At 37.9% G+C, this 13718-nt stretch overlaps 1 protein-coding gene across 1 annotated transcript; it reads right to left on the minus strand.

Moving 5' to 3' along the window:
* Positions 1-611: 611 nt before the first annotated feature.
* Positions 612-7120, minus strand: Pmp2 (peripheral myelin protein 2). Its single transcript, XM_069990980.1, has 4 exons — positions 7016-7120; positions 4530-4702; positions 4222-4323; positions 612-1498 (listed from the first exon to the last, which is right to left on the minus strand). Exons 1-4 carry the CDS (start codon positions 7086-7088, stop codon positions 1448-1450), a joined length of 399 nt encoding a protein of 132 aa, XP_069847081.1. The 5' UTR covers positions 7089-7120; the 3' UTR covers positions 612-1447.
* Between the last annotated feature and the right edge of the window lie 6598 nt (positions 7121-13718).

The raw sequence follows: 13718 nt of genomic DNA on the forward strand, positions 1-13718 counted from the left end.
GAAATGTCTGTATCCCACAAAACAGCTGAAAATAAGTGTTCTTTTCTTATGACTGCCATGTAATAAATCTCTTTATTTGGTATATTGAGTGAGTGGCTGGAGCTGACATATGAAACTCTTGGAGTTTGAGTCTATTGCATATATGTATTTATGTATATGTATGGATGCATGGATGCATGTATGCATGCATGTGTGTACAAAATGGAAATTTTCACACACATAGATAGATGAGCATAAGACATACATATATGCATCTGCAATTATAACTGCTTATCCATGACTTAGAAATGCCACTTTATATTGGTTCCATTATTACATAGTTCTTCCCTGTATTCCCTCATTTCATATTTGGAAATATCTTCTTCCACAGTGAATATGCAGGCTCCCATCAACAGCTACACATTTTCTCCTTGACTCAATCGTACAATGCAGTTTCAGTTTTACTTGGGCCCAGTGATCCCTATTTGTCTTCCAAAGCTTATCAGATCTAGATATTCTATAATTAGCTATTTATTGAAAAGAAAAGAACATATATTTTCACACACAAAAAAAGTCTTCAGCACATATGTAGCAACTTTATTTCTAGCAGCTAAAAATTTTTAATGGCTCAATTGTCTTAACAGAAGGATGGATAAATAAATTGAAGCAGAAGGAATACTGGACAATACCTTTTTATTACATGCAACAATAAGGAGGAACCTTAAAATTATCGTGCCAAGTTTCAAAAGGCAAACAGGAATGCACACATATTTAGAAATGCAGGATGACTAAATCACTGCTGTGTTTGCTCTGAGTGGAAGTGCAAAAGGGCAAGACTATGATTGGGAACGGGCAGAAGGAAACTTTGGGGAATTAAGCAAATGTGTATTCTGGTCAGGATGTAAATTACATGAGTACACACATTTGTCACTTAGTTCTGCTCTTAGTATCTGTGTATTTGACTGTCCCAAATTACCCCCTCAGTTTAGAAACATTGGCTCGAGTCAGATAGAGGCTGTGTTCTTTAGCTGAGATTAGAACACATAGTTTAAAACATTTCCTCTAGTGGATGATCTCATTTCTGATTCTGATTCTCCTACCTCATTGTGTTTCTCGTGGCTTCTGCAGGTACATGTGTTGGCTACTCTATCCATCCTTTTACTATCCTATTACTCTTTTGCTATTATTTCAAATAATCAGACACAGCATAGATTAGATTTTTGCATAAAATTAAATGACATTATCAGCTATTTAGGCATGGTTAAAATATATGCTGTAATAGAGTAAAGACATGTATGCAAATTGAAAATGTTTAAATAACATTGACTTTTAGATTAATCCTCAATTTAAGTCTTTGCCAATCTGAAATATTGGACAAAAGCAAACACAAACAAGCAAACTGGAAGGCAATCAGGTCTTGTCAAGGCAGGCAAGAGTAAATACAATTTCAACAAAGAAGTGATTTTTCTCAAGCCTTCTCATAAATTCTGGTGCAGATCACGCCTTTCATCTTACATTCCTTAAAGAGGAAGAGAGATAAATAAATATTAAAACTCAGACAATAGTACATTTATAATAATAGTGCAAATAAAAATTTTATGAGATTAAACAGAAAAAACTGAAGTATCAATATACCAATCATCAATAATTCAGAATTATGCCCATTGAAATTGGATAGTTTTAAACAGATTCTTTAATCTGGCAATTATTTTCCTAAACGCATAGTTTTGTTTACTCAAGTTATACAGAGGAGGATTTCACTGTTTCATTTCCACACATTTGCAATATATTCTACTTATGTGGCAAGTTTTTTAAATTAAATTAAATTAATTAATTAATTATTTTTTGTTGTTGTTGGTCCTGGGGCTTGAACTCTGGGCATGGGTGCTGTCCCTGACTTCTTTTGCTCAAGGTAAACACTTACCACTTGAGCCACAGTACCACTTCATGCTTTTTTCAGTAGTTCTTGGGAATAAGAGTCTCATGGAATTTTCTGCCCAGGCTGGCTTTAAACCATGATCCTCAGATCTCAGCCTCCTAAGTAGCTAGGATTACAGGCATGAGCCACTGGCACCTGGCTTAGTGACAAGTTTTTATAAATAATTTGTAAGCATTTAAATTTAGAAAATGTAGTTTCTAAAACCATTTATACATTTGCATTACCTGAGAAATATTTATTTTATTTTATTTTATTTTTATTGTGAAAATATTATACAGAGGGGCTACAATTACATGGGCAAGGTAATGAGTACATTTCTTATCAAGCATTGTTGCCTCCTCCTTTGTTTCCCCTTCCTATCCCTTCCTATCTCTGCCTCTCCTCCCTTCTACCCCCTTCGCCCCTGGCCAAAGTTGTAAAGTTCATTTTTAGACTTAACGTCTTATATATCTCATTGTTGCAATGGGTCCACCTATATCCCTATTTAAACAATTTGTTTTTTCCCTTCCCCTCCACAAATTATACCAACATCCTGAGAAACATTTAAACATACTAAAATCCTCCCAAGAGATTGCAGTCAGTTGATCCATAATAGCACCCATATTAGAATTTACTCCCCATGCAATTACTGTACTAAGATCTACTGTAGTCTAAGAATCAATGTGTGAGAACAAATGAGGATATTTTTGGGAAAGGATCCTAAGGGCTCAATAGCTATGTGCATATGATCATACACAATGATGCTTATTGAAATGAACTCCAAGAGGTTTTATTAAACCCTCTGTACATCACCTTTACAATACAATGTTTTTTTTTTCAAAAGAATGAAGGTGGAGAAACCATCAAGAAAACTATCTCAAAAGAAAAGAATCAATGAATACTAAAAGAAACATTCTGAACTTTACACAAACCTATTTACATTCAATGTATATGTTAATTGGTAAGCATGGTGTCATAGCCTTTCAAAAAATCCTCCCAGTTCGTCTTATCTACTTTTTGTTGTCATTGTTACTTTCACTTGCTAACTAAAAGAGGTCTCCTAGGAACTGGGCTTGCATTATTGATATCATTTAAGGGAAGTAGGTATGGATTCTCTTTCTTTTATTTTCTCTCTCTCTCTTTCTCTCTCTTTCTTTCCTTCTTTTTTGTGCAGTTCTGGGGCTTGAACTCAGAATCTGGGCACAGTCCCTCAGATTTTTTTTTGGGGGGGGGGTCGGTCGTGGGGCCTGAACTCTGGGCCTGGGCGCGGTCCCTCAGCTCTTCAGCTCAAGGCTAGTGCTCTACCACTTGAGCCACAGCACCACTTCCGGCTTTTTTCTTTTTGCATATGTGGTGCTGAGGAATCGAACTCAGGATCTCATGCATGCAAGGCAAGTGTTCTATCACTGAGCCACCTTGCCAGCCCCCCTCAGCTTTTTTTGCCAAAGGCTAGCACTCTACCATTTGAGCCACAGCCCCAACTCTGACTTTCTGGTGGTTAATTGAACATGTAAGTCTTGTGATTTTCCTGCCTGGGCTGGCTTTGAACCATGGCCCTTGTATCTCAGCCTCCTGAGTAGCTAGGACTACAGGAGTGAGCCACTGGCATGCGGTTTACCATATATTCTTAAAATGTTTTGTTATTATAAAGGTCATGTACAGAGGTGTTACAGTTACATAAGTCAGGTAACGAGTACATTTCTTTTTGGTCATCTCTGTCTCATTTTTCCTTGCTGTTCCCATGCACAAGTTGCATAGTTCATTTTCAACATACTGTCTAGTGAGTACCACTGTTGCATTTGTTCATGCTTTTTCTTTCCATTTCTGTGCTCTCCTTATTCCCCCTACCCACCCAAAGACAAATAATAAACAAGACAAAAAGAAAACCAAATAAAAGCAAAAATAAAGAAGAATCCTCTTGTTTCCATTTCCTAGAGTTCATTTAATATTATTTTATACAATCAGAAGCACATAGTATGTCACAGTCTTGAAAGCAAAAACGCTTACATATCATCAGACATTTTACAATTGAGCCTCTCAAGGTTTATTTTGCTTATAAAGGTTAGACCTACTTTTCTCATTGTGAGTATACACTAATGATATTTATGCATGTTTTCTTTACTTTTACATTTGCGTGTTGTTATTTCTGAATCTTGGGGCCAGTACTTAAAATACTTGAAGGTGAATCTTGTATGACTTAAGTATCACTCAACAGTTAACTCTGACTTTATCCATTTTAAACCAAAGAACAAATAACATATTGAAAACATGATCAATTTGTTTATATAGCATTATTTCTGTATCTAAATTGGAAATATGCTTACCACTACCATTTTCCCATCTACCAACTTTCTTTTGATGGTGGTCTCTTTGCCATCCCATTTCTGTACTTGATTCAATGTACCTCTTTCCAAGGTTACAATGCTCTGTAAAGACAAATTTGTGTCATTGACTTGCTAGGACTTTGCTTGATCTAAGAAGCAATTCATTCGGTCTTGAACTATTTTTACAATAGTTGTCTCATGAGGGGCACTAACTTTCAGCCCTTTTAAATGACAGCAGGAATAATTCTCAGGAATAATACTCAAGCAATTGACTGTGCCAACCTGAAGGAGAAATCTTTAAAGATTACCTTGGTTTTCCTATTGTCTGCTGTGGTTTCTTCAAATTCTTGGCCCAGTTTGAAGGTGATCTCAGTATTTTTAAAGGTACTTTCAGTTCGTATAGTTAAATAATCTCCTTTCTTGCTAATGATCACATTGGGTTTGGCCAAATTTCCTAGTTTTCTGGTGGCTAACCCCACGCCTGAAAAACAAAGCAGTATTAGAATTGTGTTGATCAAAACAGTCAATCTGTGTAGACTGTAATGATCACATTCTATGCTTAGAGTGTATCAGGGGTGTGTATGGCAGGTGGTACCGCTTACATAAGGGCCTCCTCCACCCAATTAAAATGCATGGACAGCACCCAAATGTTTTAGGTTCTGTTATTCGATAAATAGTATGAGCAGACTTCTAAAAGTAAAAGTGTTGATCTGAAAGACTGCAAATTGTCTGCTTCTGGGCAGACTTTTAAAAGTGTTTGTCTGAAGCCGGGTGCCGGTGGCTCACGCCTGTGATTCTAGCTACATAGGAGGCTGAGATCTGAGGACCACGGTTCAAAGCCAGCCCGCAAAAGTCTGTGAGACTCTTACCTCAAATAAACAAATAGACCGCTCAGAAAACCAGAAGTGGTGCTGTGGTTCAAGTGGTAGAGTGCTCGCCTTGAGCTGAAGAGTTGAGGGACAGCGCCTAAGCCCAGAGTTTAAGCCCCATGACCAACAACAAAAAAAGTGTTCATCTGAGCGAGTGCAAATTGTCTGCTCCTACCACCTCCAAGCCTACTTCCACTGAAAATTAATCATTACGGATGACATTTAAACACTAAAGACAATTTATTTTATACATGCAAGTATTATGGATACATATTTTAGCAAGATCTTGATGTAAATACTTTGTTTCATGATATTTTCTTCTCAGTAATATATTATGGATAGATACATTGAAAAATTCTCATCTCCATCTAATCTCTAAAATTTAGTGGCTCCTAAGTCTAGCTGATATGACAAAACTACCCATCTATCATCCATATAACTACAAGTGATCATAAATTAAATGATTTTTCAAAACTCTTCTACATTCAGATCCAAACTGTAGAGATTCATGCAAAAAAAAAGAACTGTTACAAAAAAATATAGGAAAGACTAAAGCTCTAGTCAGTTAGAAGTACCAAATGACTTCAACTTACTTTTCCATGTTAAACAAACTTGCTTGGAAATCAGGTATGGTGGCATAGGTCTGTAATTCTAGCACTTGGGAGGCTAAAGCAGGAAGACGGCAAATTTGAGGCCAGGCTGGGCTACATAGACTGTCTCAAAACAGACAAAAGCAACCACAACAAATCAAAGCAAAACCCACCCTAAAATCTGTACATCTGCATCTATACTAAAAAAAAGTGAGTAATAAAATTGGATGTGTTCTTCTCCCAAATCCGATTAATCTTTTCATTTAGTTTGAATGGCTCAGGACAATGTTTGTGAAACTAAATCATAATCTCTAACATAGAACCAAGACTCTATACTCACCAAGCACCAAGGAACCTTGGGAAGTCTATAATTGGAAACAATGAAATTAGAGGGTTCCTCATTGAGACTTTCTTGGATTTTGCATCTCTCTCAGCCCCATGATGAAGTTTATACATCTAACCTGTCTCACAGTATAGAACTATTCCCATAAGTTGCTGTCATTTTTCTAGACAGCAATGACCTGATTTTATTCATAGAAACTTGTACAGAAGTTTTTTTGAGTAAATAAGTAAAGCTACATGCATTCTGACAAGCCTGACACCTTAATGTCTTTTGACATTATTCTACAGCTCTGGAAATTTCTACAGACCCTTCACTTCTATTATGTTCATGCTTATGGAACATTCTCTAGGAATAGTATAAAATAAGTCCATTGTAATTAATGAGTGGGTTTCCATCTCTGTTTACCGTTCTAACACCAAGAAAGTCTGGATTCCTCTAAGTTTGAATTCATAGTTATAAACCCAGTTTTTTTTCTTTTTCTATCAGCAATGCTCCTTAGGCCAGAGTGTAGAAAACACTTTTATTTTCCAAACTCTCTATATCTACATAGTTGTTTACCAACAGACAACCTACAGGTAAAGAGAGAGCTTTTTGTTTGCCTAAACATTAAATTTCTAAATTGAAGTTTTTCTAGGATTCAATGCCTTATTTTATGAGCTTCTGAGTTGCTCTAAAACTAGCTTTCAAGAAAGCTGGAGATTGGATGATTAGAATTTTTTTCTCTGATGCCTCCAAAGAAAAACCTATTGACCTGAAACTGCCTTTAATATCAGTGTCAGTTGCATGTATTAAGTCGCTTCATATACAACTGTAATTGCCATAAATGAAATGTAAGTAAATTATCTGAGTGGCACAATGGATGAATCCCACAAGACAGTTTTCTCTCAGGCCGTGTGACCTTGCCCAGCATCCTGAAGATGCTAAAAGGAAATGTCACATAGCTTTCCTAAAAAAGAGAATCTTAGCAGCCAGAGAAACATAGCATTTCTTACCCAGAGCTTTCATGTAGTCATCGAAGTGCTCACTGGAGACAAGTTTCCAGGTGCCCAGGAATCTGTTGCTCATGGTGATGGATGAGACTTCAGCACAGCTCTAGATGGGATTCAGGAGACTGTTGTGATGCTGAGGCCTCAGAAGGCTCTTTTCAAAGATGTCCAAAGCATGTGACTCTCACAGAGATCCAATGGGGAAGGGCAGTGTCAGGATGGGTGATGAATGTCTTTTCAATCACCAGCTGCCCATTCATCTGGGTGAAAGAAAATCCCACATAATGTTTCCTTTTGTTCCCAAATAATTTTATAAAAGTGAAGGAGGGTGGTATTTGAACCTGAAAAGCATTGTGGTTAATCTGACATCTAGGCATGCTAAAGTCCTTTGCATTTTGGAAAAGATTCCATGGGTTACATGATCATGAATGAGTGTGTGTGTGTGTGTGTGTGTGTGTGTGTTTGGCATTTCACTCTCAAGTCCTGATTCAGCACAATTAAAGAATTCCATTTCAAAAGGAAGAAAGACAAGAAAGGTCCATAAGTATTGTGATAAGAGTCTCAAATATGCTGTGGGAGAGAAACATAGGGCAGCAGTGTGTGGACGCATTCAGAGGTGAGGGAGGCTTGGCATAGTTCACATATCCCAGGCAGGCAGAGTAGGTGGACAATGAGGTCAGTCTGTCACAGTAGAGTACAGAAATTGTATTCATGTCATAGCACAAGAAGGAGCACTGTGATGGGATCTTTGACCATGGCTCAGATTTTTCATCTAAAAATATCTTTCAGTGCAAACCAAGCAGGTTCTTAGTTACTATGACAACTCCAAGTTTAAGTCATGTAAAATTAATCAATAAAGACAAGTTTCCTGTAACAATAACAGTAATGGATATAAGAGCTTACAGTCACCATCCATGCTAAGTGCTTAATATAGATTATTTCATTGAATCCTCTTCACACTAACAATTGGGGACAGTTGTTATGTTCATTTTGTTAGTGAGGAAAACTGGAGCTTAGGGAAATTAAGAAACTTGCTTGCAGAGCTGAAATAAAGAGAGGCAGGATTTAGGACTGGGGACTTGGTTCAAGCAGTAGAGCACCATCTTAACAAGCACAAGGCCTTGACTTTAAACCCCAGTACTTGTTAAAAAGAGAGGAGAAGGATTTGAACCTAGTATTACTGCCCAGGATCTACACTTTGAACTAATTATCTCATCAAAGACCAGACTATCAGAATCTCAGTGTTTGACCATGGGGAACAAATATAGGTCAAATTCACACTAAGTGTCACTCAGGAATGCATAAAGGCTGCCACACCTTCCTAGCTGGTCTTCTACACCAGCACTGATACTGATTGTGAGACAACTTGATTGCACCAAGTTTTATATGTTTGCCACACAAGTTGGCACTCTTCACCTAAATAGGAATAAAAAAAAAATCAAACATGGGGCTGGGAAGGTGGCTCAGTGGTAGAGCACTTGCCTTGCATGCTCGAGGCCCTGGGTTCGATTCCCTAGCACCACATAAGCAAAAAGAAAAAAGCCGGAAGTGGCGCTGTGGCTCAAGTGGTAGAGCACTAGCCTTGAGCTGAAGAGCTGAGGGACCGCGCCCAGGCCCAGAGTTCAGGCCCCATGACTGGACCCCCCCAAAAAAAATCAAACGTTCAGTTTCCTTATAACAAATCATTGGCTTAAAGGGCCTGGGATTCTGAAGCCAATGTATGGGTCCAAATGCCAGATTGGAGCCATGAAAAAACATTCAGACTGAACCAGGCTTGAGACATGAAGAAATTCATCAGTACCTTATGAGAAAGGATGAATAACAAGCACCACAATTACTTTAGCGCTTCATGCTATTTAGAATTGAACTAAATGTTAGCGAAAATATAGTGTTTCAAAGTATGGATTCAGTTCTCCTTTCAGAATTTATTGCCCAGGTAAATTCCCAAGATAGAAGGAAGTTATTTGAATCATACACTGAAAAGTACATTTAAAGGTCCAAAGAAAATGGGTAAAGAAAGCTTGTTCTACACATGAGTTGTACATATCCTTTCTACATTGTTTTCAAGCTATATCCTGTTGTATATTTGGAAAAGAACTAAGGAAACCATTGTATAGAAAAGAACAAAGTACTCAGGATCTTCCATTTGGATGAATTTTTTTTTACACATCCAGTTGCAAAAATATTTATTCAGAGACATCAACTTTCCTCCTTTAATTAAACTTGTTCTCTAGTTAGGAAAACAGACATTAAGTTCAGAGACATGATAATTATGCTCTTGTATTGTTTGGAGATGCACATAGTAAGAATGCAATTAAAGAGTCAGATTGACTATGACAATGTAGGAAGATACTTTGGGTAGTTTCTTAGACATAGTCAGGGATAATGATCTGCTTTATCATTAGAATGTAGCTACATCTTAGCTACTCAGGAGGCTGAGACCTAAGGATCTTGTTTTGAAGACAACCTGGGCACAAAAGTCCCTGTGAGATTCTTATTACCAATTAACCACTCAAAGACTGGAAGTGGCTCTGTAGCTCAAAGTGGCAGAGTTCTAGACTTGAACAAAAGAGCTCAGGGACATGGCCTAGGCCCTGAGTTTAAGCCCCACAACCATCACCACTAACAAAAAGAATGTAGCTACTGGGGCATAGAACTTTGGGTCTGGTAATCTATATCTCTTCTTTCATGTTTCAAATAAGTGCTTTTTTGTAAGTGTAAGGATACCAAGATTAAAATTTCCAATTATTGCTTGTAATTTCCTCAGTGATCAGTAGGTAGACAATCTTTTGGTTACTATGGTGATGATTTCATTTATGCTGTCCTCAAAGGCAGTTAACAGCCTTTCTTTGTTGAGTGAAAAAAGATGGAAGATGTCATTTTTTTTCCTCTGAACAATGTAATTAGCTTTGTTTTTTGCTTCCCACAGCTGATCTACTCCTTTCGTATTTGCTGTAACACTTTCAAACTACATCCAAGTAGGTTGGTTAGCACAAAAAGCTATTGAGACACTTTTAGGACTCTGCCTTTGGTTTTCAGGTTACTTATGGAAGAAATAATCTCTTAAAATTATTCATCTATAAAGCACAATAAAAATATGTGTACATAGCATTTCATGAGGAACAAATAAAAATTCATAGGTCAGATGAATTTTGAATTTTTTTTCCCTAGCAACCTGCTTTGTTTCCTACTTTATTCCTTGATTGTGTCATATAATTCTTTTGCAATAATTGAGAGAGTATAAGGGTTGGGAAAGAGAGTATAATTTACATATTATCTTTTTATATAGAAAGAGAGATGAAGTTAGCTTAGAAAAATCAATATGCTTTTATATAACTGTCCCCTTCCCACTCCTCCCCTCTCCTCCATCCTCTCCTCTCCTCTCCCTCATTTCCTCTCCTCTCTTCTCTTTCATTCTCTCTCTCTTCTTTTCTTATCCAGTACCAGAACTTGAACTATGTGCTTCCTGATCTTTCGTTTTTACTCAGCAAATTTCTCTCACAGCTGGCACTCTACCACTTGAGCCCTGTTTTCAGCCCATTTTTTTTTCCACCCAGCTAATTGGAATTAGAATCCTGAAGATGTTTCTTTGCTGGGCTAGCTTCAAGCTGCTGAGATTCTTAGATCTTGTCTCCTGTGTGGCTAGGATTATAGGTGTGAGCCTGTGGAACCTAGCTTGTATTTTCTTTTATTCAGCTAACTTGACCCTTTATTCTCTCAAACTACTGAAACTAGATTTGTAGTTACATTCCCCATCTATATGTGCATATTGGGTGATACATTGTAAACAAATGGGGTTTCTTGAATTTTGTATGGATTTTGAGTAGCGCTGATTACTGCAATAAATGCCAAGGTATCCGTGGTGAAGTTCCGTGAAAGGGCTTCTGTTCTGTGGGGAATTTTCCTCCATGGGGTTACTTGGGGCTTTTTCAGGCCCCTAGGTCTCAAGTCCTTCAAACAGGATGATGCAGAATGAATTTACTGCTCTTAATCCACAATGGTTTTATCACTCAAAAAGATTACATTGCAAATAAAACAAAATAGTCACAAGTCTCAGTGCAGACAGTGGAGAGGGACTGAGCAGTTTGTGTCATGGCTTGCAGACTGCTTAGCAATAACACTGTACTGAGGCAAGCTCTGTATTTGTCAATTACCCATTGGAAAACAGAAATCTATTTCACAAGTAAAACAGAATCCATCTTCCCCGGTTGATTTTCTGAAAGCCTATTCTACAAACTGCTTCTTGCACAGGCTCTGTCGGGAGACTCCCTGGCTGGGACTTCGGCCACATGCTCACCAGTGAGTGACATTGTTCCTTCCCTTCCCATTCTCATTCTTTTAACATCTCAGAAGGAGAGACCAGGGAAAACGATGTGCTGAAGGATTTCTTGGAAGACTCCTTTTCAGGTTTCCTTAACCCTCACCACTCTCTGCGAAGTAGATAAGAAGCCAGAATTCACCAGCAAAGGAGAAAGGTAAGGTGGTTAGCAGCTCATGCAAACTATCATGGAGCCGTCAATGGCAGAAGATGCGTCAGGTCCAGTTCTGATGGGCCCTCAAACCCCCTTCCACCTCACTGCAGGTGTCTCTGGGGCAATATAGGAGTCTTGTTCTATCAGTGGGACTAATGGTGAGGTCATCTCATCCCACCTTCTTGGAAAAAAGGACACAAGGCTTGGATCCCAAACTTCAAAAGGGAAACATTTGATTTCCTCTTAAATATTCAAATCAGAAATGGTAACCACATGTCACTTTTGGGGCAGGTGATGTCCTGATAATTCATCCTAAGATTCTGTTTTTCTTTTGTTATTACCTTTGGGATAGTTGATATCTTTTTATAACCAGTGAAGAAAACTAGGTTATTTTATGTTTACTGCACTTTTGGTACAACAAGTATGAATATTAAGTATCACTATGAATGTTCAAAACAAATTGTTTCTCTCAATGATTTAGAAAATAAAGTAAATCTATTAGTGATTTAACTGTTGTGTAACAATAAAGGAAATCTAGTGAGTTATTCTTGGATAGTAACAGTAATGACAGCTTTAGTATGGTTAATTTGTTTGGAAAATGAATACTTCCTCTAAATGTGAGTGTGGATCTGAAGTATAATGTGATTTATTATTATGTTATTCAGGCTAAAACAAATTTAAAATAAAATGTGTTTTTTGTGGTTTATAAAAGCTATTTCCAGATCTTTAATTTCAAATGATCTTGGAGACTAAGTACATAATGGCTCTTTATTAATCAAAGCACTAGAATGAAAAGTCTCATTGTCATGCTTCTTCTATACCAGAGTTCCTCAAGAGGGAAAACAAGCCAGGTAGGTTGTGTGTTATTGCTCCCAGCCTGTGCCCAGCACCAAGCCCACCACTCCACCCCAGAAACACATGCTCTCAAGACTAATACCAAAGCCTTTCGTTTGGCCAAGAAGTCTTTCATAGCCCAATTCCTTACTTTAGCCTTTTTGTTAATTACTATTCAACATCACCTTACTAGGGTGACCATACCCCTCAGTTTGTCTGGAACCCACTCCCCACTCATGCCTGCTTCTTAGATGTAACTCACAGTAGTGTTCCTTTCCACTTTTCACTTCATTCCTATGTTGGATAACAGATTGCATGGATATTTTTACCATGTTTCATTTGAAACATAGCACTTAGGATTTACGTTTGTTCAGTTTCTATTTGTAAATTAAGGTATAATTTTGCTTCCTTTTCCTCCAACTGCTCTAGAAAGCTTCTAATTTTAAGATTTTATTCTTTCATTTTACCTCCACTGCTCTGTTTACCCTGAACTCTGAGAGTATGTACACCTAGTAGCTTCATTTGGTGAAACCACTGAGAGACTTGTGCAGTTCTTACAGTTATAGTCTCACAAGACATTTAGAAATTCATGGCTAGCATCTAATAAAAATGTCATTGTTCAAGAGTTAAGCTGTAAATTGTGGTGACATGTGACTAATCTGAATCCCTGAAAAATGCATTTATGGAGAAGAGAGATAATGACTATTTCGAACATTTCTGTCATAACACAGTGTTTAATACTATTTTGTGCTCTGTATGGCTGCCTATCTACCATTATCATCTAACCCGTGTGTGTGTGTGTGTGTGTGTGTGTGTGTGTGTGTGTGTGTGTGTGTGTGTGTGTGTACCAGTAGTGGGTCTTGAACTCAGGGCTTGGAGCTCTTGCTTGTTTTTTCCTCTTAAGGCTGGTGCTCCACTACTTGAGCCATAGATCCATTTTCAGCTCTTTGCTGGTTAACTAGAAATCAGAGTCTCTCAAATTAGTCTTCTCAGACTGGCTTTGAACTGCAATCTTTAGATCTCAGCTTCCTAAGTAGCTAAGATTATAAGCTTGAGCCACTGGGGCCTGGCACCACCCCACCTATCATCTTTAAGCATGATTAGACATGTATGAAGTCAGCAATGTTGATTTTTTCTTTTTGGCATCTGTGCTGCTTGAAGTAGACTTCAATGATACAATGATACTCCTCTCCTTTGAGGTCACATGATTTCCTCATGACTTTGACATATGGTATTCCTAAATAGAATGGGCCAGTGGAAGGAACTCAAAGCCTATGGCTAAGTGGTCAGAGGATAGAGAAGTGCTGTTACATTCATGCCACAGGCAAGCTGGGAAGGTGGCTCAGTGGTAGAGCGCTTGCCTTGCATGCCTGAGGCCCTGGGTTCGATTCCTCAGCACCACA

Source organism: Dipodomys merriami, unplaced genomic scaffold (genome assembly GCF_024711535.1).
Source record: "Dipodomys merriami isolate MVZ:Mamm:240054 unplaced genomic scaffold, mDipMer1.0.p SCAF_4, whole genome shotgun sequence".
Classification (NCBI taxonomy): Eukaryota; Metazoa; Chordata; class Mammalia; order Rodentia; family Heteromyidae; genus Dipodomys; species Dipodomys merriami.

Excerpts from the sequence above, each read along its gene's own strand:
- Pmp2 (XM_069990980.1), bottom strand. The coding sequence starts at position 7,088 with ATGAGCAACAGATTCCTGGGCACCTGGAAACTTGTCTCCAGTGAGCAC. Across the intron at positions 4,703-7,015 it reads TGACTACATGAAAGCTCTGG|GCGTGGGGTTAGCCACCAGA; the intron begins GTAAGAAATGCT and ends TTTGTTTTTCAG. Across the intron at positions 1,499-4,221 it reads TAGATGGGAAAATGGTAGTG|GAATGTAAGATGAAAGGCGT; the intron begins GTAAGCATATTT and ends TTCCTCTTTAAG.